This window comes from Hyperolius riggenbachi, chromosome 10, assembly GCF_040937935.1.
Source record: "Hyperolius riggenbachi isolate aHypRig1 chromosome 10, aHypRig1.pri, whole genome shotgun sequence".
NCBI classification, from domain to species: domain Eukaryota; kingdom Metazoa; phylum Chordata; class Amphibia; order Anura; family Hyperoliidae; genus Hyperolius; species Hyperolius riggenbachi.
This window is the reverse complement of record NC_090655.1, coordinates 130,172,847-130,197,136: the sequence shown is the minus strand read 5'-3', so window position 1 is coordinate 130,197,136 and position 24,290 is coordinate 130,172,847. Positions and strand designations below refer to the sequence as shown.

The 24,290-nt window shown below is 42.8% G+C and overlaps 1 protein-coding gene across 1 annotated transcript in view; it reads left to right on the top strand.

Moving 5' to 3' along the window:
* The first annotated feature begins 4,639 nt into the window (after positions 1 to 4,639).
* The window catches only part of ZSWIM8 (zinc finger SWIM-type containing 8), a 105,358-nt gene continuing 85,707 nt past the window's right edge, over positions 4,640 to 24,290 (top strand). Inside the window, exons 1-5 of the mRNA XM_068258030.1 lie at positions 4,640 to 4,804; positions 11,052 to 11,159; positions 11,297 to 11,378; positions 12,302 to 12,422; positions 16,432 to 16,633. Of these exons, the coding sequence (XP_068114131.1) occupies positions 4,667 to 4,804; positions 11,052 to 11,159; positions 11,297 to 11,378; positions 12,302 to 12,422; positions 16,432 to 16,633 (651 nt within the window). The 5' untranslated portion in view covers positions 4,640 to 4,666. The remainder of the gene's footprint in view (positions 4,805 to 11,051; positions 11,160 to 11,296; positions 11,379 to 12,301; positions 12,423 to 16,431; positions 16,634 to 24,290) is intronic.

The following is a 24,290-nucleotide window of genomic DNA, read 5'->3' as shown; positions in this document are numbered from 1 at the left end:
CGAAAAGACTGCTGCAAACTTATCATATCGGTCTGGACTAGAGTTCAGATCTTGCATAGGAATAATGTGCCCCTCATACTGATGTTGGCCATCTTGGAGGGCTTGTATGGCTTCCTCTAAAGGATTACGGTCTAACCCCCTTCTAGGACTGAAATCCAGATTAGTGGAATCGGTGGGATTGTTAAGCCATTCTCCTGCACAAAAGTCCTCGCCACCAGTAGTGGTCTGTTCAAGAGCAGGACTGGAACCCAATTTATTCGGATAGTTAAGGTCAGAAGTAGCATGGCATGTATCAGAGGCAGAGATCGGGAAATGCATGGAGAGTCTCTTTACCTTTTCAGATGCTCTTATACCGCGATCCAGATCCTCCATTAGGCCTTTAACCAGATCCCGACAATGTGGCCGAGCATCACTGGTCGCTTCCGAGGAGGATGCCTGCTCAGACCCAGATGTGGCAACTAACTGTTGTTTGGGACGTGCACCCAAATCCTGGATCGGCGGTTTAGCGGGATAAGTCCCAATGGAGCGTCTCCGGCTGACGTCCAGCATCACTGCCAGATCAACACGCATCACTTCTGCCTACCTGTCGCAGCTGCTCCGGGACGTCAGGTCACACTCACGCTCCCTCACTGCTGGTGCGTCCCCCCCCCTGCGCTCCGCAAGTTAGTTCCTTGTTGCACTCTCGCTCCCTTGACCTCCGGTAGCGACAAAGTGGGTAAGTCCCTTCGAGTGCTGTGCTGCTCTGTTGTCAATGTTGTCTGTTTGTTCAGGACCTTGGGGTCATGATCCATCTTGTGTCTGGTAATGTATTTATACATATCTTTACCTTGAGCAGTGTGACTTCTAAGGGTGCGTTGTTCTTTGGACGCCATAAAACAAAGAGTACTCAAAATCAAGTTATGATTGTATGGGTGTCCTCGGATATGTTTCGTGCATACCAAGATCCGTACTATAGTTTCCCTCTCTAATGGACATGTTTCCCCCATTAAACATTTCATTAACTGTGATACTAAAAACGTCATTTATTTGATTACTTGTGATATTTGTTCTGTCCAGTATGTGGGCTGTACTACCAGGCCTCTTAAAGAGACTCCGTAACAAAAATTGCATCCTGTTTTTTATCATCCTACAAGTTACAAAAGCTATTCTAATGTGTTCTAGCTTACTGCAGCACTTTATACTATCACTGTCTCTGTAATAAATCAATGTATCTTTCCCCTGTCAGACTTGTCGGCCTGTGTCTGGAAGGCTGCCAAGTTCTTCAGTGTTGTGGTTCTGCTATGAACTCCCCCTCCTTCCAGGCCCCTCTCTGCACACTGCCTGTGTGCTATTTAGATTAGAGCAGCTTCTCTCTCCTCTCTTATGTTTTACAAGCTGGATAAATCGTCCTCTGAACTGGCGGGGCTTTCACATACTGAGGAATTACAAACAAGGGCAAAGCTGTTTGCAGGAAGAAAAGAGCAGCCTGAAACTTCAGTGCATGAGAGATGCAGGGGGGAAGAAACACACAAATGATCTCTTGAGATTCAAAAGGAATGCTGTATACAGCCTGCTTGTGTATGGATGTATTTTTCTATGTGTGGACATACTGTACATCAACCTACTTCCTGTTTTGGTGGCCATTTTGTTTGTTTACAAACAAACTTTTTAAAACTGTTTTTAACCACTTTTAATGAGGCGAGGAGCTGCGAAATTGTGACAGAGGGTAAAAGGAGTTGTCCCCTAACGCACTGGTATGTTTACTTTTGAGCGATTTTAACAATACAGATTCTCTTTAAGGCTCGCATTGCCGAACACTATTTGGGGGCCGGCTGGCTCACAAACAGCATTTCAAACGTGGAAAAACATTTTCGTATGGTACATGGGGGCAACATGTCTAGTTTTCGCTTTCAGGGCGTTGAGAGGGTATTCCTGCCTAGAAGAGGGGGAGACCTACTGGCTATGATCCCGAAGAGAGAAGCCTTGTGGATTTTCCGATTGGGGACCAGGGCTCTCCTTGGCTTAAATGCCAGGTGGGACTTAGCCTTGGTGACCGGAAAGATATTCTTGCACTTAAGTTCTGTTATCCGGTTGATCTCTAGGTCCATTTGGAGTAATTAGGATGTATATTTATTAATCATCTAGTAACATGTAATTGTGTCTTTACCTTTATCTTTGAGTGCGTTGCTTTGTTTGGTTTTTTTATTCATCTTTTGGCACTTTTAACAAATGTTTTAAATTTGCATGCATAATATTGTAAGGGCTGATGTGGCAGCCAGTATAGAGGATGCAGGCTTTGGTCACACTCATTTTGGGTGTGGTCAGTCTGTTACTCCCCCTGGTTTTGCCCACCATCCTCTATAAAACCTTGTAGATGGGAACCATAAAAATGGCTATGATTAAGAACCATGTAGGTTCGAAACATGTCAGTCGGAGTACTTTTTTATGTGAATGGGATACGTCCTGAATAAATTTGTGGATTGTCGAGACATTGTGCGGACCTCCTTCACTTGATATATTGCAAGGACATTACTTAACGGGTCAGTTTCTAGGCTACGTAGCTCTCAGGGTGTGGGTGAAAAATTTCCCCCCAGTAATAGGCATCCCAATGTAGCCTCCAGTATTAGGTAGCCAGAGGTAGCACCGGTATGTATAGGTAACCAGAGGAGCCCCCAGTATTGGGTAGCTAGGTGTAGCCTCCTTCCCAGTATAGTTAGCCAGAGAGAACCTCCAAAATTGGTACCTAGAAGAGCCCCTAGTATTAGGGTACAAGATGCAACCTTCACCTAGTATAGGTAGCCACAGGAGCCCCTGTATTAGGTAGTCAGATGTAGCCCCCCCAGTATAGGTAGCCAGATGTAGCTCTACCAGTATTGGCAGCCACATGTTGACCCTTTAGTATAGGTAACTAAAGGGTTTCCACCCCAACCTTCAGATTGGAAGCCTCTGGCAGGGTCCTCCATTCCCTAGTGTAATCTACAGGATCATGTGCTCCTGTCCTATGACAGCCTGTACTTTTATTACTGGGCCTACCTAACCAGCCCATATTGCATGATCCTGTATTTTGTACAATTTGCATGTATAACTTGTTCTATGTTGTATAACCTTGTTATGTCTGTCATCCTTGTATCATTGTATATATTTATTGTCCAGCGCTGCGTAATATGTTGGCGCTTTATAAATACAATTATTATTATTAATAATAATAATAACACAATATGGCTGCATGTCCTGCTAGAAAAGGTAGCCAGATGTAACTCCCCCACCAGTATAGGTAGCCAGATGTCCCCACAGTATAGGTAGCCTCCAGTGTAGTCAGGCAGAGCCCCCCATCATGCAGAGTGCAGCAGAGCAGCAGGTAAGTAAATCATCATCCAGGCTGGGAGAGACACAGTGGATCCATCTTCTTCTTCAGGCTTATAGGATACCCAATGTGACATGATGAAATAGACGTGTATGTACAGTGCCTAGCACACATAGGCAAATAACTATGCTGTGTTCCTTTGTTTCTTCCTCTGCCTGAAAGAGTTAAACATCTGGTAGGTAAGTGGCATTTCCTGTCTGAGTCAGGACTGAGTCAGACTACAGTGTGACCCTCACTGCTAGGAAATTACAACTATAAAACACTTTCCTAGCAGAAAATGGCTTCTGAGAGCTGGAAAGAAATAAAGTGTCAATAGTTCATAGCTTTTAGCTCTGGCATACTTCAATGAATGTGTCATTGAGCTAAGACAATAAAACAGTAAAAACTTAAAAAGTAGATTTAAATATAAAACCTTGGAATATCTTAAAGTCATTTTTAGGAGGAGGAGGATAGATACAATTGTTTATTTCATTAGTTTATGTTCACATCGGGGGTCCTTTAAGGACTCCAGTAACTGCAGCGACGATAGTCATCACATAAACCACAGTTACGTCACATGATCACTAAACTGGAGCCATGGAAACCAGGCCGCTGACGAGGAAGCCAGATCACGTGTCTCTCTCCCGGCCTGGATGGTGAGTTACTTTGCTCTCGCTCTGCTCTCTCTGCATACTCCCAGCTTCTCCTCCCTCTGCGCCCGGGCTGCTCCCCTCTCTGGTGCTGCACCCTGGGCGCCATCCCACCTCCACTGCCCCTAGAAACGCCCATGCTTTAAGTATGCAGTGTATAAAATACTTGGTACACATGGAACTGCCTGTGTTATGTTTTGTTATTGTGTTGCTCAGTTTAAATGGGTCCTACACACCTGCTAGAACAGATTAGGAGTATGTGTAGGGGAAAACAAAGGACCTCTATGGAGATAAGCAGAGCCACTGTTATTCCTAGGAAGTCCCTTGATACACTGCTGTCTTTTGCTGGCCGTACACAGCAATATAACAGTGAAAAGGCATTTATAAGCAGAAAGATTGTCACATGACCACACATGGTGATGCCTTTTACTACAGCCCCTCTCCTGGCCAACTGCCATACATAACTTGCATTTGCTGTTCAGGGCCCATCCTGAAGGGTTTAATAAGGAATGACATGCCATGATTTTTTTTTTATTTCATAAATGGATGTTTCTAAACCATATCACACTATCACTACAGTACTAAATGGGATGATTTGTTACATTTTAAACTTGTTTTATATGTGATATTTAACCTCAAAGAGTTCTGCTTCTTTTTTGCAGGTTTCCACTTGAGTGCTACAGTGGTACCACAAATGCTTCCTCCAAAAGGCGCCTACAACGTAGCCGTGATGTTTGACCGCTGCCGAATTACGTCATGCAGCTGTACTTGTGGAGCTGGAGCCAAATGGTGTTCTCACGTTGTGGCCCTCTGCCTCTTTAGGATACACAATGTTAGTAGCTTTCAACTTCAATTCAACTTTGTACTGATGGAAATTGAAGGGGCCCAAGGTGATAGTGATATGGAGGCTGCCATATTTATTTCCTTTCAAACACAGCAAGATGCCTCTCCGTCTTCCTAATCCTCAGCCTCTAATATTTTTCGCCATGGACCCTGAACAAACATGGAGATGAGGTGCTCAAGTCTGACTGCATTAGCCACATGTTTGTTTCAGGGTTGTGACTCAGACACTAGTCAGAAGATCAGCCGTACTGCTAGGCAACTGGTATTGTTGAAAAGGAATGAAATATGGCAGCCTCCATGTCACTCTCACCTCTGGTTCACTTTGAGTAGTGCCTTTTCAGGTTCCCCCATAGGAAGATTAATATCAAAGCATATGTACGCAGATGTGGTTGAGCTTGAATAAAACATGAGACTCCTCTATAGACTCTGAGCATCCCTGCAAAATGAATTTCCATAGTTTGGACAAGAATATAAAAAGGTTTACTTGTCTGCATGGAGGACATCATTAAAGTGTATCTCCATTCTCCCGTAAAGCAGATCCGAGATGAAAAACTAACTATAACAAGTAACTTGTCTATATATCTTATCTAAAGTTTATATACTTTACACAGCATACCTATCTGCAGACCGCTTCAACAGTTTATGATTATTTATTCCTGTGATACAATGAGGGCAGCCATGTTCTGTTTGTCACACTGTCACAGGCTGAGGGCTGGAGATGCTATCAGCTTGCCTGCGTGTAAATTCAGTCCCCTCTCATCCTCCTTCCTCCCCTCTGCCTCCTGAAATCTCTGGCTAGTAACCTCCTCCTCCTCCTGCCCAGACTGAGCTCCCATAAGCCTTTGCTACAGTGCCAAGGCACTGTGAAAAAGCTGTGAGTGAGGCTTGTTTAGTTTATAGGGAATTAGAGTATTAAAACAAAACAAAAAAAAGTATTTGGCTTGAGGAATGCCCTATAAACTATATGAAAGGAACACAATTATGCAATGAGTAAAAGTTTATCTCAGATCCACTTTAAGGACAAAAACATTCATTTTCCTTCTATGTTTTTACTAACTGCCCTATACAGTTTGTTAAACTGTTGATGCATGTTGTTCCTAGTCACTGCTCTGAACCTGCATATGATTCAGCTTTGTCGTTGCCAGCTGTTATGGAGATGAGTAATGACTCCAACTGCTGCATACAAATAACCAGCTTCCCCTTGGATACACCGTATTCCCTCCCTCTTATGCAATTAATATGACACTGCATTAAAACCTGCATAGCTGTGCCAGTGCAAAGTCAATACATTTCTTCTCAATTTGAGCAGACATACAGTTATGGCTGAAATTGGTGGTGCCCCAGAATTTTTTCCAGAAAATCAAATATTTCTCATAGAAAAGTATTGCAGTAACACATTTTGCTATACATGTTTATTTCCTTTGTGTGTTTTGGAACACATCAAAAAAAAGGAGGGGAAAAAAGCAAATTGCACAGAATGTCACACAACTCCAAAAATGGTGTGTGAGGATCTGCAGATATCATAGACTATGAATGCATTTTGCAGGAACAGATCTTTTGCAGATACTGATATTTTGAGTGTGTACAGCATCTTTGTGTGCAGCATCTTGCAAAGATTTGTATCTAATGAGGAGTTCAGATCAGTAGAATGGACGGTGTAGAGCAGGGGTGCCCATTAGGTAGATCGCAATGGCTTTCATGGTATATCCCGACCCCCCTACATTTTCCATTATGTATATACAAATGTGCTCCTAAAATTGTACATAGGTAGATCACTTTGACTTGCTAATTTTTAAAAGTAGCTCACAAGCCGAAAAAGTGTGGGCACCTCTGGTGTAGAGTATGGCTCTCATACTACATGGAAGGGGGTAAAATTGGTCTAATGCTGGGAATACATGGGTCGATCTGGCGGCCGATTAGCCGCCGGATCGACCCCAGCCGCGTCCCCGCGGATCGATTACCACTCGTCCCCGCCGGCGCTTGATTTCCTGCCATTGTCCGCCGGCGGGGATCGGGCGGGCGTCTAGCGGCTTGATCGGGCCAGCTGAATATTATCAGCTGTCCGGATCAGCTGGTCGATACACGGTACAGAAACGTACCGTGTATCCCCAGCATAAGATCCTTCATTAATCTTTCAAGTGTGTACACACCATTAGCTTATGGTCCTGAATTTGTTAATCTCCCTGGGTGTGGTTGGGAGAGAATAAATGATGAAAGGTTGCAGTGCAGTATAGTCCAGATAATGGATCACCAGCCCCAAACAAATTCCAAAGACATTCAAGCTGTCCTGCAGGCTCAGGGAGCATCAGTGTCAGCCAAACTATACGTTGACAATGAAATTAAGCGCTGTGGCAGGAGACCCAAGAGGACCCCACTGCTGAAACAGAGACATAAAAAAGCAAGACTAAATTTTGTCAAAATGTACTCGAGTAAGCCAAAATCCATCTGGGAAAATGTCTTGTGGACAGATGAGACCAAGATAGAGCTTTTCGGAAAAGCCCATCATTCTACTGTTTACTGAAAACGGAATGAGGCATACACAGAAACAAAAACAATACATACAGTGAAATATAGTGGAGGTGCAATGGTGTTTTGGGGTTGTTTTGCTGCCTCTGGCATTGGGTTCCTTGAATGTGTGCAAGGCATCATGAAATATGAGGATTACCAAAGGATTTTGGGTCGCACTATTAGAGCCCAGTGTCAGTTTGCATCCGAGACCTTGTGTCTTCCAGCAGGATAATGACCCAAAACATACGTCAAAAAGCACCCAGAAATTGATGGCAACCAAGCACTGGAGAGTTCTGAAGTGGTCAACAATGAGTCTAGATCTAAATCCCATTGAACGCCTGTGGAGAGATCTTAAAATTACTGTTGAGAAAAGGCACCCTCCCAATAAGAAAGACCAAGAGCAGATTGCAAAGCAAGAGTGGTCCAAAATTCCCGGGTGAGCGGTGTAAGAACCTTATTGATGACTATAGGAAGCAACTGATTTCAGTTATTTTTTCCAGAGTGTGTAACCAAATATTAAATTAAGGGTGCCAATAATTTTGTCATTTTGCTTTATTTCGCCAGGATTTTTGCAGGTTTGATGTGGCATTTTGGTCATTTTGCTTTATTTCCTGCATTTTTGTTTTGTTCCAATACATAAAAATGGGATACACACGTGTATAGCAATTGAAAACCTACCAAAAAGTAGGTGAAAAAGTACTGTTGTCAAAGTTATTCTGATTTTTCCCCCTTGCTGGTGGCCTGAAAGGCATTTTATGCATAAGATGTGAAAATATCACTTAAAAATTTTTTGGGAGAAAAAGTGAATTGAATTGGAGCCTATATATCTTTTACATCAAGCGAAGTACTATTGCCCTAGCTTTCAACAAAATGTATAGCAGCTTTGGATAGAAGTTTTAAAGGACAACTGTAACAAGAGTTATATGGAGGCTGCCATATTTATTTCCTTCTAAGCAATACCAGTTACCCTGCTGCTCCTCTGCCTCTAAGGGCTCGTTTCCACTATTGCGGTGCAGAATCGCCTGGATTCCACCGCTGATGAAATCGCATGCAGATGCGATTCCGCATGCGTTTTTTGCCGCGAATTCGCATGCGAATTCGCATAGGTGAGGGTATATGCGATTTTAACCATGTCACTGCCTGTGTGAATTTACATTGGTACCTATGCGAATTCGCGGCAAAAAACGCATGGGGAAAACGCATGCGATTTCCCTATTAAATACATTGTGTGCGATTCGCCTGCATTCCACATGCAGGCGAATTCTGCAGGGTGTTCCGTGCAGATTTTCTCTGCACAATAAAACGCTCCCGCAGACGCATAAGTGGAAACAGGCCCATTCACTTATATTGTCTATGCGAATCCGCATACGCAAGACGCATGCGGATTCGCGATAGTGGAAACGGGGCCTAATCCTTTTAGCCACAGCCCCTGAACAAGCATGCAGCAGATCAGGTGTTTCTGACATTATTGTCAGATCTGACAAGATTAGCAGCATGCTGGTTTCTGGTGTTATTCAGACACTACTGCAGCCAAATAGATCAGCAGGGTTGCCTCGCAACTGGTATTGTGTAGAAGGAAATAAATATGGCAGCCTCCATATTCTTCTCGCTACAATTGTCCTTTTAAGCTTCATTCAGTAATGTCAAGTGTTTTGTGCAGTGATGGCATAAATATATTTTTATACTAAATTGGAGTTAATCTTAAACTGCAGTTTGTAAATGTAAGATATCTAATAAATATTAAAGAGTAAAGATAAACTGGAAACTGGACTTAGTCATTGAGTACCATAGCGTTTTATAAAGATGAGAAAAAACCTAGATACTAGTATTAGATATGAGCTAGAACTCTTGAATTTGGCAAGATCTAACTTGCTTGAAACTGACAGTTTAGGGAGGCTTTGGCTTTCTTACTCATATGAGAAACTGGTTAATTTGATTTAATAATTGTTTCCTGGCCAGTTTGTCTTCGGGAATTTCCAGTCACCACAGATTATTCTTGTGAGTGCTGTGCTGTCAGGGCTGCTCTTAAATAATGCCCAATTGTAACTACTAAGTATGCTAGGCGAGCAGTAAGGCCCTATTCACATTATAAATCGCAAGCGCTGAGCGCTTTTGTGAGCGAATTTTTTTTTTTTTTTTTTTTTTTAAAGGATACCCGAACTGAAACGTGACATAACGAGATAGACGTGTGTATGTACAGTGCCTAGCACACACATAACTATGCTGTGTTCCTTTTTTTCTTTCTCTGCCTGAAAGAGTTAAATGTCAGGTATGTAAGTGGCTGACTCAGTCCTGACTCAGACAGGAAGTGACTACAGTGTGTCCCCCACTGATAAGAAATTCCCCCTTTTTTACCTCTTTCTTGCTCTCAGAAGCCATTTTCTGCTAGGAAAGTGTTTTATAGTTAGAATTTCTTATCAGTGAGGGTCACACTGTAGTCACTTCCTGTCTGAGTCAGGACTGAGTCAGCCACTTGCATACCTTATATTTAACTCTTTCAGGCAGAGAAAGAAAAAAAAGAACACAGCATAGTTATTTGTGTGCTAGGCACTGTACATACACATGTCTATCTCATCATGTCACATTTCAGTTCGGGTATCCTTTAAAGCGCTTTTCTCTGCACTTTCAGATTGATTTGCGCTTTACAGGGAACTTAAACTGAGAAGGATATGGATTTTTCCTTTTAAAATACCAATTGCCTGATTCTCCTGCTGATCCTGTTTCTCTAATACTTTTAGGCACAGCTCCTCAACAAGCATGCAGATCAGGTGCTCTGACTGAAGTCAGGCTGGATTAGCTACATGCTTGTTTCAAGTGTGTGATTCAGCCACTATTGCAGCCAAAGAGATCAGCAGGACTGCCAAGCAGCTGGTATTGTTTAAAAGGAAACCTCTATATCCCTCTCAGTTAAGGTTCCCTTTAAGCGCTTTTCAAAGCTATTTTGTCCAGTGAGTTGAGATTATCTTCCTGAAGACAATCAGGAAGTGAACTCTTTGACCTGGAACTGAATAATTACAATGTATTTTCTTTCAAAAGCACTCAGCAAATCGCTTTGCAAAGCCGTTTTTCAAGTTCTTTGCAATTTTCCTATACCTTGCATTGAAGCACAAACACTCAGGAAATGGTGCAAGACCCGCGTTTGGGCTCGGAAAGAAAGTTCATCGCTCATGTTAGAACACTCACAGAGATCAACGTTTTTAAAAATCGACAGCGCTAAAAAACTCAAACGCACACAGTGTGAACAAGCTCTAACCAAGTGTGCTGTTTGCAACATCATCACCCCAAATTAGAGCAAGGATAGTGTGCATTGGCTGCAAAGATCTGGAAGCCCAATCAATGAGGAAGAATTGTGTAAACTATTTACAAATTAACCCATTTTTGACAAAGGAAGAGGAAGATAAAGCTTCCTATTTATGTCATTTTTAGGATGTGAAAGAATTTGAAAAATTGGCAAATTCTAGGTCTTGTTTACTTATACTGTGCTCTGAGTGATTCCTGTGATCCAAGCAATGCTAATAACGCTTTTTTAAAAAATAGTTATTATGGTACTACAAAATTGACGTTTTCTTTTTCCTTTGGTCTGTTTATTGTAATCTATGCAATCTTTTAATGATCTAAATGATCTCTTTTGCCACATTTTCATTGCTCTACTACCCATGTTTGAATGATGCCAGTTGAACTTATTTCCTGCATGTAATTTATACAGATTATTTTTCTTCTCCCTGCAGGCATCTGCTGTCTGTTTACGAGCCCCCGTTTCAGAATCCTTATCTCGACTTCAGAGAGATCAGCTTCAAAAGTTTGCACAGTATCTCATCAGTGAGCTGCCTCAACAAGTGGGTATTCTGGTGTTCAATTAACATAGCTTGCTTGGCTGTTGTACTTTGATAAAATGTTATTGTCTACCAGTACAAATGGACAGCCTTGTTAATGTATGAAGTGTCTTATCTCATCTGATCATGTCTTGGTTCAGATTCTTCCCACCGCTCAGCGTCTTCTGGATGAGTTGCTATCTTCACAGTCAACTGCCATTAACACAGTGTGTGGAGCGCCAGGTACCCATGATTCTCACTTTTATCTGTACTGTAGTTTGTATTGGTGTTTCCTCTGTGTAGCTTTTGGAGGAGACCATTTATTTATTTATTTATTTTATTATTATTATTTTTTTATACATTCAAAGCTTTATTGAAAAGATCTGTCTGGTGTACAAAACAGTGTGCATAAAAGCCATTCAAGGCTAAAAAAAACACATAAAAACAAAGCTATGAAATGTAATAAAGGTGCCATAGTTACAGTTTAGAGGAGACCATAATTGCACTGCTCTTTACTGATATAACCCTACTATTTCCAGGAGTCTGCTTGCATTTGTTAGTATCATTGGCAGTAACACTGGTGAGGTTTGATTAAGGGCTCGTACACACAATGCATGCAGTGTTAGGCAATAATGCAACACATTGGTGCATGTTAACATGCTGCCTATACAACTGTATGGTAGTGCTCACATCTCTGCATTGCATTGTGTGTGCAAAACCACACAATTTGTATGGGCATCGCCAGGCTTCAAAATGACACATGTAACACATGTTGCCTTACACGCACATTATATCATGGGTGTATTGTGAAGCACATTGTGTGAATGCACTCTTAGTTAACATAATTGTAGCTGAACACATAATCCAACATGTGACAAAGCTTATTGGTATGGATCCAATATGAAGTGAAGGTTTTAGTCTCAAAAGTTTTTATTAATAATAAAAGGAAAAAGATAACAAAACAGCAGGAGAAAAGTCCCAAAAGGGACAGTGCTTTGTACACATAGTAAAACGGGACATAACAAGGTTACCAAGTATGCAGTCACAAGTAATAAAGAACAGCACATTGTAGCTTGATAAGGGGAGGGGATGAAGTGAAGGTTTTAATACTTCTCTGGCATTGTTGACCACCAATTTGAAAACATAACTTACCCTGTCTATTACAGATCCCACTGCAGGACCTTCTGCCTCTGACCAGAGCACTTGGTACCTGGATGAATCCACTTTGAGCGATAATATCAAAAAGACGCTTCATAAGTTTTGTGGACCTTCACCTGTTGTTTTCAGGTAATGTAAATCCGCTATTGTTGTTCTATAAAGTTATAAAACAATTCTAGGGGTGTATTCCCAGGGCCCACTGCAACTAATTTCATAAAAACTGCTCAATTTATGAATCGCAAAGCACCATGTTTTCAATTCTTGGAGCGCTCAAGAACTGACGCAACTTTTCTCTGCATACCTTCAAGACAAGACTATATTCATATAAACCAGACAGCCATGGCTAATCAAATTAAATCTGTACACTGACTGTGTTTATTATAATGTAATACTTTTTTAGGGACGTGTCCAACAAATAAAAACAAAAACTGTTCTGCAAATGGTCAGAAAGTGCAACTGAGCCAAATATCACGATAAATATATATGTACATCAACCTGGGAAAAATGCACAATCCAAAACGTATAATCTAAAAAAATGAAGTACAGCTGCCACTCCCTCTCACAGCCGAAGTACACTGCAGTATGGCTGTTAAGAGTGTAAGAGAGGAGTGCCCTTAGTACCAGGGATGCCTGTACAGAGGATTCCACTGTTTTGCAAGTGCTGCAGGAAGTGCTTTATTGGAACCAGAGTCCCAAAATACTACGGTAAGTAAACATTGTTTGGTTAAAAAAAAAAATTAGTGTGTTCAGTGTATCAATCAACAAATACAGCACACAATAATGTCCTTGTGCTCACTTCAGGAATGTCTGTAAATTGGAAATGAAGGTACTCAAAGATGATTTTTCAGGAAACATCTGAAATGATTTATGCTTTGTCTGTTGTTTCTTGGTTTCTTAAAATTCTACTCATTCTACTAAAATTGCTTAATGGGAACCTCCAGACTAAAAATCGACACAGCAGCACTGAAAAGGCCTGGTGTTTCTTTAACAGTTTCACAGCATCAAAACTTTGTTTCTCTTATACAAGCCTCATTTTTAGCTGCACAGAAGAAAACTGCCCGGGCATCTTTCCCCTGATGCTGTGCAAAGCATGATGGGATTTCTGATGTTGTTGTTCTCGTTCTGCTGTTTTGGTGCAGTTTTTTTTTTTTTTTTTTTTTTTTTTTTACATTTTGAATTTGACATTTGAAGCCTAGCGTGTGCAGCTGGGAGGGGTAATCAGGACACAGGACAGTTGGAACTGTGTCTCCTGCTCCCTGTCACCTCCTTTCAACCAAAAAGATGGCTGCCCCCATGACAAAGATGGCAGCCCCCATGAATCACAAACATTTGCCTGTTCTTTTAAAACAGGGTGGGTAAGAGATTATATTACCTATCTATTCTAATTAACATAACTAATGTAACGTAATGACAGTATGTTTGTTTAGGCTGAAGTTCCCCTTTAAGAATCTTAGAGACACAGAAGCGAAAAAAAAAATGATGATATGATTTGTATGTGTAGTACAGCTAAAGGTGGCCATACACTGGTCGATTTGCCATCAGATTCGACCAACAGATAGATCCTTCTCTGATCGAATCTGATCAGAGAGGGATCGTATGGCTGCCTTACTGCAAACAGATTGTGAACCGATTTCAGCCTGCAACCATTCACAATTTGTGGTGGTGGTGCTGCCAGCCCCCCCCCCCCCCCCCGCATACATTACCTGCTCCGCCGGCGCGACTCCCCAGGTCTCTGCTGTATTCTTTTCTGCTCTGGTCTGGTCTCCGGCATGCTTCACTTCTTCCTAGAGCGCCCTCTACTGCCGGGCAGGTACAAGTGAAGCATACCGGAGACCAGACCAGCACGGAGAAGACAGCAGGGACCAGGGGACTCGCGCCGGCCGGAACAGGTAATGTATACCCGCTGTATTGCGTCGGTCGTTGGGCATTCGAACACCGCTATCGACGCACTCCCGACCCGCCGGCGATCGAGAAAAATCTTCCGCACGGACGGATCAACGGGAACGATCGATTTCGGATGGAAATCGATCGTTCTGTCAGCGGTGTGCGCAGCGTTTTCACAGCCAATTCGATCACTGTGATCGAATCGGCCGTATATCGGGAAAATCGTTAGGTGTATGGGAACAGATACATAAGTCTAAAGGCCCGTACACACGCCGGACTGGAGGCAACGACGGGTCCGTCGTCACCTCCCGCTGGGTGGGCGTTCCAACGACAGTCCGGCGTGTGTACGCACTGTCGGCGGACTGATACGGCCGTTTCTGAGCGATCCGCTGGGTGGATCGCTCAGAAACTGCCGTATCAGTCTGCCGACAGTGCGTACACACGCTGGACTGCCGTTGGAATGCCCACCCAGCGGGAGGTGACGACGGACCCGTCGTTGCCTCCAGTCCGGCGTGTGTACGGACCTTAACGTTTGTTTCCAGTACAGGAAGAGTTAAGAAACTCCAGTTGTTATCTATGCAAATAGCCATTGAGTTCTATGACTTTGAAAGTCACAGAGAGCTCTGACTTCTGATTAAGTTATCTCAGCTGTATTGTGTTTTTCTTTTGCCTAGAATAGTTCAGGACAGGTCAAAAGTTCACTGCCTGTTCTATAAAAACATTTAGAATGCTGAGTAATTTGTAAATTGTATGCACACATTAGAGAATGATGCAATATTATAAAAAAAAAAAAAAAAAGCTGTATAACTGAAAATAAAAATATGAGAATATATTTTTTTTTTTTTGCTACCAATTTTCTAGTAATTACCCCTACTACACAACCAATTCATGATATCCTACATTTTTTTTCCCTTCAGTGTCCCTTTAAAGGACAACAGTAGTGAGAAGTGTATGGAAGCTGCCATATTTATTTCCTTTTATATAATACCAGCTGCTTGGCAGCCCTACTGATCTATTTGGCTGCAGTAGTGTCTGAAAAATACATGCAGCTAGCTAATCTTGCCAGATCTGATAATGTCAAACGACCTTTTGCATGCTTGTTCAGGGGCTATGGCTAAAAGTAATTTAGGCAGAGGAAAAGCAGGATAACCAGGCAACTGGTATTACTGAAAAGGAAATAAATATGGCAGCCTCCATATCTCTCTTGCTTCAGTTGTCCTTCTAACATCATGCAAGGAGACAAACCTGGCCTTGGCAGGGCACTATACATTTATCACTGCTACTATTACACAGTCTACCATTTCTGTATTATTTACCAATATCTGTATTTGTATGTATCCCAATGCCTGTAGTTTTATGTACACCTACCTCTGACTCTGCACGCCCCAGGGAATGATATTGCACTATAAATCATTATAATAACCACTAGGAACTTTGGGGAGATTTGCTTTGGACTGTTCCTCTGCTGTTTCTGATCTTGGTCTCAGGTGGTAGCACTCTTCAGGGGAGAAATAACTATTCATATCCATAACCTTCTCAAGATGGGGATGCAGAGATTGTATTTCGCATATAATCTTTGGAGTGCCAAGGGTCAACTGGCACTCGATAACAATGCATGGAGTACCCCAATAGAACATCTAAAATAATTAGCGAGAAATAATTACCCTCTGACATTTGTACAGCAAAAAGAAGCGTTAGACTTTATTTTACAATTCGGCCAGCAGAGACCAGTAAATGGGAATTTGAGGGTCATCTGACTGAGTTTTTTCTCCTGTACATCATTTTTTTTTCTAACTAGTTTATCTCTATTGGGCAACTCTTTGCTTTATTTTTGTAACCTCGCCTCAAGGGGTTGAAGTCAGACATCAAAATGCAGAAGAAAGCAAAAAGATACAAAGGAATGAGCTCAGTGCAGAATCTCATGTGACCTAAGCAACAGTGACCTTCACTCCCACATTGATCTTATTAGTGACATAAGACGCTCCTCCAAAATAGATAGGTTGCAGTATCCATAGTAGACATACAACTATCAAACTGGTCGAATATATGCTGATGTAGCAGTGAATAGGGTTTTCTCCACTGACTGCTGGTTGACATTCCCTTTACCATGTAAACCACAGTTGCTGACTTTTATTATTGCTTGTCTGTGAATGACTTGTGCAGCCTGATACTGTTAACATTATCTGTGGTAGTCACAGTACCCTCTTGAACACATAATTGTTAAACTTGTTTTTATTTATCCCACCTGCCACAGTGATGTGAATTCTATGTACCTCTCTTCCACTGAGCCTCCTGCTGCAGCAGAATGGGCCTGTCTCCTGCGCCCCTTGCGAGGACGGGAACCAGAAGGCATCTGGAACCTTTTGTCAATTGTTCGTGAGATGTTCAAGAGACGTGACACCAATGCTGCCCCTTTACTTGAGATCCTCACAGACCAGTGTTTAACTTATGAGCAGGTATGGGCCATGTACCAGAAAGCATATTGGCATTTAATACTACCTGAATGCTATTACTGGTATAATTATGTATTAATAGTTACCTGAAAGGATTTCTGGTATTCTGTTCACAAACCTGTCTTTTATGTAAACCTTGCTACTTAAGAGAATACATCATGGAATTCCTGTCCAGATTAGCAGTTGTCGGTTCCCATAATGGTTGTGATCTGATCTCCTGGTTCTGAAAATCAACTACTGCTCTTATGGGAAATGAAAAGAAGACATCTTGCGTACCCATTACATATATTTTCCTAATATTATTGAAAATTATTTTTCATGGCGAGGGTTCCAGTTTTTGTGAGAGATTAGGCTACGTTGGAATGCAATGTAACTGTGAAACAATCAAGTTGATAAGGTGCTTTGTGTTTAGGGCACATTGGACTGAAATCTTAAGACTGACCAATTAAAGATGATAGATTATCACTCAGATATAAGTAAATTATCAACCCGAGGCTTTATATCTTTCTTACATTTGTTTTGTGGATATTTTCAGGTTGATTAGATAAAATGATCACATTGTGATATTTTGATGTGTTTATGGCCAGCATTGAGTAGGGTAATACTGTATTTGTAAACTATCAAAACAGGTTTCATAGGTAGCTTAGATGGAGGGTTTTTCTACTGCTCAGGATTTAACCACTTGACACCTGAGGCATTTTTCCTCTTGTGGACCAGAGCAATTTTCACCTGTCAGCGCTCCTCCCTTTCTTTTACCAATAACTTAATCACTACTAATCACAGCGTAATGATCTATATCTTGTTTTTCTTGCCACCAATTAGGCTTTCTTTGGGTGTACAGTATGCCAAGAATTATTTTATCCTAAATGCATTTTAACATGAATAATAAGAAAATAAAATTATAAAATGCATTATTTTTCCGTTTTTGACCATTATAGTGTTAAAATAAAACATTCTACTGTGGATAAAAGCCACACATTTTATGTGCCCTTTTGTCCCGGTTATTGCAACGTTCAAAAAATGTCCCTAGTACAATGTATGGCGCCAATATTTCATTTGGAAATAAAGGTGCATTTTTTCAATTTTGCGTCCATCACTAATTACAAGCCCATAAATTAAAAATTAATTGTAATATACTGCCTTGACATAAATTTTTAAAAAGTTCAGTCCCTAAGGTAACTACTTATATTTTTTTTTTTTGATGAAATTTTTTTTCCCCCTTTTATAAATAAAAAAAAAAGTTTGGGTATTATGGGAGGGTGTGGGAGGGAAATAGTTAATTATATCAGTCAGTGTGGGGATTTTTATTAAATAAAATGCAATTTTGGTGCAATATACTATTTGGCCACAAGATGTCCTCAGTCGTCATTTCCGATTCACGTACGTAAGCACGTGAATCGGAAGTAATCCGTGGCTGTGTAACACAGGAAGATACAATGAATGCCGGCGTCTCGTAGACGCTGGTATTCTTTGAATCGGGGACTTAGATTTATGAATGGGACCTGCGGTCCCATTCATTAACTTCCCCTCTAAGCGGCGGTAACGGCGGTGCGCGCGCACGCGCGAACGGGAGCGAGCGGCGGCTGCATGCCGCTGCAGACTTGTTTTCACGGCCCTGCTGCATCCTGTCTTTTTTAAAGGGCCGTGAATATACTGCACGGCATGCAGCAAGTAGTTAAAGGACTGATAACGTGAAAAATTGTCATTTATAATAACTACATGTAAAATGTACAATTCTCCCAATGTAAAATGCAGTGTAAATTACTTTTTCCAAAGTTGCTGTCACTCACGGTCGTTAGTAAAAAGCTTACAGATGGGACTTTGGAGAGCCATCTTCTCATCGGAGATTTTCTGTATTATTTCATTCTTTACAAAAGTACAACAACAAGATTCCAGAATTTCTTGGCACTACTTGGAGTGTTTATTGCCTCATTAGATCAAAAAATGACATCCGATGTAACAACATTAAAAAAAACAAAAGGATGATACTTATCACATCCAGCAGTGAAGGGGTGTCAAGGTGGGCGCCGTAGGATGCACGGCCTGACGACGTTTCACTTTGAACTAGCATCCTCTGAAAGAGAACCTGTACTGAGTAAAAATATTTAAAATAAACACATGAAGCTTTAATGTGCGCCTGGAAAGGATCTGACGGTGAGCTTCCCTACTAACACTAGTTTGGCAGTTGAACTAAGCAACTGCAGTTCAGTAACTGAAAAGTTTTTTTTGTAAATTAATGAGAATCTCCCTATGAAGAGATTGACTAGTCCAAAACCTGACTGATCTGTCAGCTTTTCACCACCTGTAAATAACCGAGATGTAAGAAAAAAAATAATTTATAGTGCATTTTGCTCTGGAAGAAATGTACATTTATATGTATGTAATTTAACTACTTTGACCTTTTGGACGTATAATATGCGTCCACAAACACTGGTGTCTAGAAAGACATGCCCTATAGGTACATAGAAAGTATTATACACTTTATTATAACAGATTAAAGGTCATTAAAATTGACCACCATTATGTACTGGTGTGTCTCCAGTGAACACCCTCGGTCTGAGAATGCAACCCTCCACTGTGGCGGTCCTGGCTGATCCCCCTCCACTATAGGATGCTAAGTGGGGTGTAGCTATCCCACGGGTGGGTTGCTAAGTTTCAATGATTGGGGTGAATGGGGCCAGTGTGTGGCTACATATGATACATAGTATGCATTACAGTTGCAGGCACCTCAGCTTATAGTGGTCCCAATTCACCGCAAATAGAGAGGCAAATTCACAATCGTGTTACAAAACGTGCATAGTGCTGTACATAACCTTTAATGAGATCACATTTGACCTAAACTGCTTCATCAGAAGGTGCTATACATATATACAAAAGTGCTATACAAGATACACATCCCACTAATTACAAAATTACAAATTGCCCCCCATAGTCTAGCCCCAGTCAGAGCTGTGTGCGCCGTGTTAGGCTGCCCTATATGTACTAAAGAGGACAGCAAGGGACCGGAGTTCCGGGCTCCATGACACGCCCACCAATTGGAAGGGCAGTGTAGTCTGATCAACATATTATACCCTAAGTAGGGGTATCATATAATAATGCATATTGCCTGCCAGGCTACCCCTGCAAAATTGGGGAGATCCAGGCTTAAAAGCGTCATCCCCACTCCAGATACGAGTGGGAGACGCGGGATGCGTTCCAGCAGCTTCTGGTAAGGCGGGGAGTGCATCCACCGACGTCACTTCCTCCGTCAATTCACCATTGGGAAGCGTGGTAAAATGCACATCACGTCGACGGGTGCGACGAAAACGGTGCATCCCGTACCCCAGATAGTGACGTCTAGTGGTGGGCGGATACGACCAAACCGCCGCATCGTTCCACGTCCTAACGTCCCCACCCACCATTGCCATAGCAGCCTAGCGAAACCATGGAGAGAGCAAACATTGCGATTACGTGCAATGTAAACAAAGGATCTGTCAATCAGGGTATAACTCATATCAACGGCACAACAAATGTATAAAAGAATGGGGGGACGAGTGGAGAAAATCCTGATAGTTAGGCACATACAGATACGAGGTGTATCTCATGTGTGGTGTCATATGATAGCTTTACATATCCACACGTAAGGGGACAGAAAAGAAGGGGGGGGGGGTGACACTGTAGGGCGGGGCTCTGTGTGACACAGGAGAACATTGATGAGAGATTAGCATTGAACACGTTGAAAAAGAACGACCACCTTATAATAAAACCAGCTGACAAGGGGGGTAATGTTGTGGTCATGGATAGGGACATGTATGAGCAGATGTGCCTTAGGATTCTCAGAAATGAGGATCAATATGCAGTTATTCAGAGTAATCCCACGAAATCACATTGTGAGAGCCTTTGAAAAATACTAAAAGATGCAGTAGACAGGGGCTATCTAGATGTCACAGACTATACACGGTTGGAGGGTTCCACTAAATTTCTGAGGTTGGCTGTCTTTTATGCTCTACCTAAGATACATAAAGAAATTTTACCACCCCCGGGCAGACCCATTGTTTCCGGATGTGGGAACCTGACTGACGAAACCAGCAAATATGTAGATGGGTTTCTGAGACCTTTTGTGGAAGCCTTTTCCTCTTACTTTAGAGCATAGTTTTTCAACCAGTGTGCCGCGGCACACTAGTGTGCCGCGGCATGTTGCCTGGTGTGCCGTCCCCCCCCCCCCCCCCCTCCCGCACGTCCCTGCGGCCGCCGCTGCTATTACCTTAGCAGCGGCCGCTCTCCCCTCTCCAGCGCATGTGTTTATTCAAGGCAAGCAGCGTATCTCCCGGCTGCTCTGTGTGACGCGCAGGAAGCAGGGCTCGGTTACCATAGTAACGCCGATACATATCGCCGCTACAGGAAGCCGCTGTCCTGCTTCCTGCGCGTCACACAGAGCAGCCGGGAGATACGCTGCTTGCCTTGAATAAACACATGCGCTGGAGAGTGGAGAGCGGCAGCTGTTAAGGTAATAACAGCGGCGGGGACGGGCGGGGGGCACCACCTACCCATACTGGGGCACTATACTAGCTATACTGGGGCACTATACTGGGGCGCTATACTGGCTATACTGGGGCACTATTCTGGGGCACTATACTAGCTATACTGGGGCACTATACTGGCTATACTGGGGCACTATTCTGGCTATACTGGGGCACTCTATACTGGCTATACTGGGGCACTATTCTGGCTATACTGGGGCACTATTCTGGCTATACTGGGGCACTATTCTGGCTATACTGGGGCACTATTCTGGCTATACTGGGGCACTATACTGGCTATACTGGGGGCACTATACTGGCTATACTGGGGGCACTATACTGGCTATACTGGGGCACTATTCTGGCTATACTGGGGGACTATACTGGCTATACTGGGGCACTATACTGGGGCACTATTCTGGCTATACTGGGGCACTATTCTGGCTATACTGGGGCACTATTCTGGCTATACTGGGGCACTATACTAGCTATACTGGGGCACTATTCTGGCTATACTGGGGCACTATTCTGGCTATACTGGGGCACTATACTGGCTATACTGGGGGCACTATACTAGCTATACTGAGGCAACTAAACTCCCTCCTACACTGGGGCAACTATGCTAGCTATGCAGCCGCCCCCTCCCCCCCCCCCCCCCCATAGCCTGCTGCGCACGGCACTGTCCACTAGGTCGTGCAAACACTGCCTTAGAGATACCAAACACTTGCTTACTAAATTGCAGGATGTAGAGGTACCCCCTACTACTTTGCTAGCCAGCCTTGATGTGGAGTCTCTCTACAGTAATATTGAACATAACTTGGGTATCGCAGCAGTAAATTATTTCTTGAGAACCAGGGGTCAACACCTGGATTTGCACATCCAACTTCTCATTACTCTTGAATTCATTCTCACACACAATGTGTTTTTGTTTGGGTGGCGTTTTTACCACCAGCTCAGGGGCAGTGCAATGGGGACGGCATGTGCCCCCCTCATATGCAAATCTGTTCCTTGGCTGGTGGGAGGATTGTCGTGTATTTTCTGAGGATTTGGTCTTCTTTACATCTCATGTCCTATACTGGGGAAGATTCATAGACGACGTTATTATTTTGTGGGATGGCCCCAGACAAGTATTTGTAGACTTCGTGGAAATTCTTAACTCCAATCAGATCTGTATGCATTTTACGTATGAAGTTAAGACAGCTATGATCAATTTCTTGGATCTCAAGATAACGATCGAACAAGGCAAAATACAGACGGAAATTTATTGTAAACCCACATCCACAAAGCTTTATTGAAATGGGAAAGCTCCCACCCCAGTTCTTTACGTAAGAGCATCCCAGTGGGAAAGTTTCTCAGAGCAACAAGAAACTGTTCGACGACTGAATCTTTTAATAGAGAATGTGGTCTTTTAAGCCAACGCTTTAGACAGAGAGGTTTCCCTGATCATGTTATTGAACGTGCACACAGACGAGCTAGGGAGACTCCCCGTGAGGAGACTCTAGTGGATAGACATGGGAGAACAGAGAGAACAAAAAATACACAGGGGAGAGAAGTAAAGATACCCCGTCTAATTGGCACATTCACTGATGATTCACATAAGATATTTAAGATCGTGCGACATTACTGGCCAATCCTTCAAAAGGACAAAGATCTATTTAAATACCTACCTGACAATCCAGCAATCACATATAGGCATGCTTCTAATCTAAGGGATATACTTGTTCACACTACTTTTGCCCCATTTACTAGCCCCAGAGAAACCTGGCTACCATCCAAGCCGATGGGCTCATTCAAGTGTGGCAAATGTAAAGCCTGTACCCACATGCCTACCACCAAAAATTTCACGGCGCCATCAAATGGCAGAACATTTAGTGTGAAATTGTTTATTAATTGCGACACCAAAGGAGTAGTATATGAAGCAAAATGCCCATGTAACTTATGGTATTTGGGGAAGACCACAGGCCAACTGAAAGATCGTGTTATTGAACACATTGGTGACATAAAACATAAATTGCCCGCCACATGAATGGGGTACATGGGGCAAAACGTTTTGATATCACTTTTTGGGGGATACAGTCGTGGAAGAGAGACTTTAGAGGGGGCAATTTTGATCAAAAACTCACTCAGATTGAATCCCAATGGATATTTCGACTGGACACCATTGCCCCAAAGGGGCTGAATGAGGATTTTAACTTAGCATGTTTTTTTATGATGTCCAGTGTGAACCACTAGTATGATGGTAGATTATCACAGTGTCCCCTGGTTTATATCCATTGATTGTGCCTCTAGTATAAATCGTGTAGGCACATCAGTCTCCCTCCATACATATTTTCAGTATGTTCCATAGTTCTATAACTTTGGAGGGACTTACATGTGCATGTTCAAATATATATGCACATGATTTAGCCCCGCCCTACAGTGTCCTCCTGTGTCACCCCCCCTTCTTCTTTTCTGTCCCTTTAAGTGTGGATATGTAAAGCTATCATATGACACCACACGTGAGATACACCTCGTATCTGTATGTGCCTAACTATCAGGATGGTCTCCGCTCGCCCCCCCATTCTTTTATACATTTGTTGTGCCATTGATATGAGTTATACCCTGATTTACAGTTCCTTAGTTTACATTGCACGTAATCGCGATGTTTGCTTTCTCCATGGTTTCGCTAGGCTGCTATGGCAACGGTGGGCGGGGACGTTAGGACGTGGAACGATGCGGCGGATTGGTCAACATCCGCCCACCACTAGACGTCACTATCTGGGGGACGGGATGCGCCGTTTTCATCGCACCCATTGACGTGACGTGTATTTTACCATGCTTCCCAATGGTGAATTGACGGAGGAAGTGACGTCAGTGGAACGCACTTCCCGCCTTACCAGAAGCCGCTGGAACGCATTCCGCGTCTCCCACTCGTATCTGAAGTGGGGATGACTTTTTTAAGCCTGGATCTCCCCAATTTTACAGGGGTAGCCTGGCAGGCAATATGTATTATTATTTGATACCCCTACTTGGGGTATAATATGTCTATCAGACTACACTGCCCTTCCAATTGGTGGGCGTGTCATGGAGCCCGGAACTCCGGCCCCTTCCTGTCCTCTTTAGTACATATAGGGCAGCCTAACATGGCGCACACAGCTCTGACTGGGGCTAGACTATGGGGG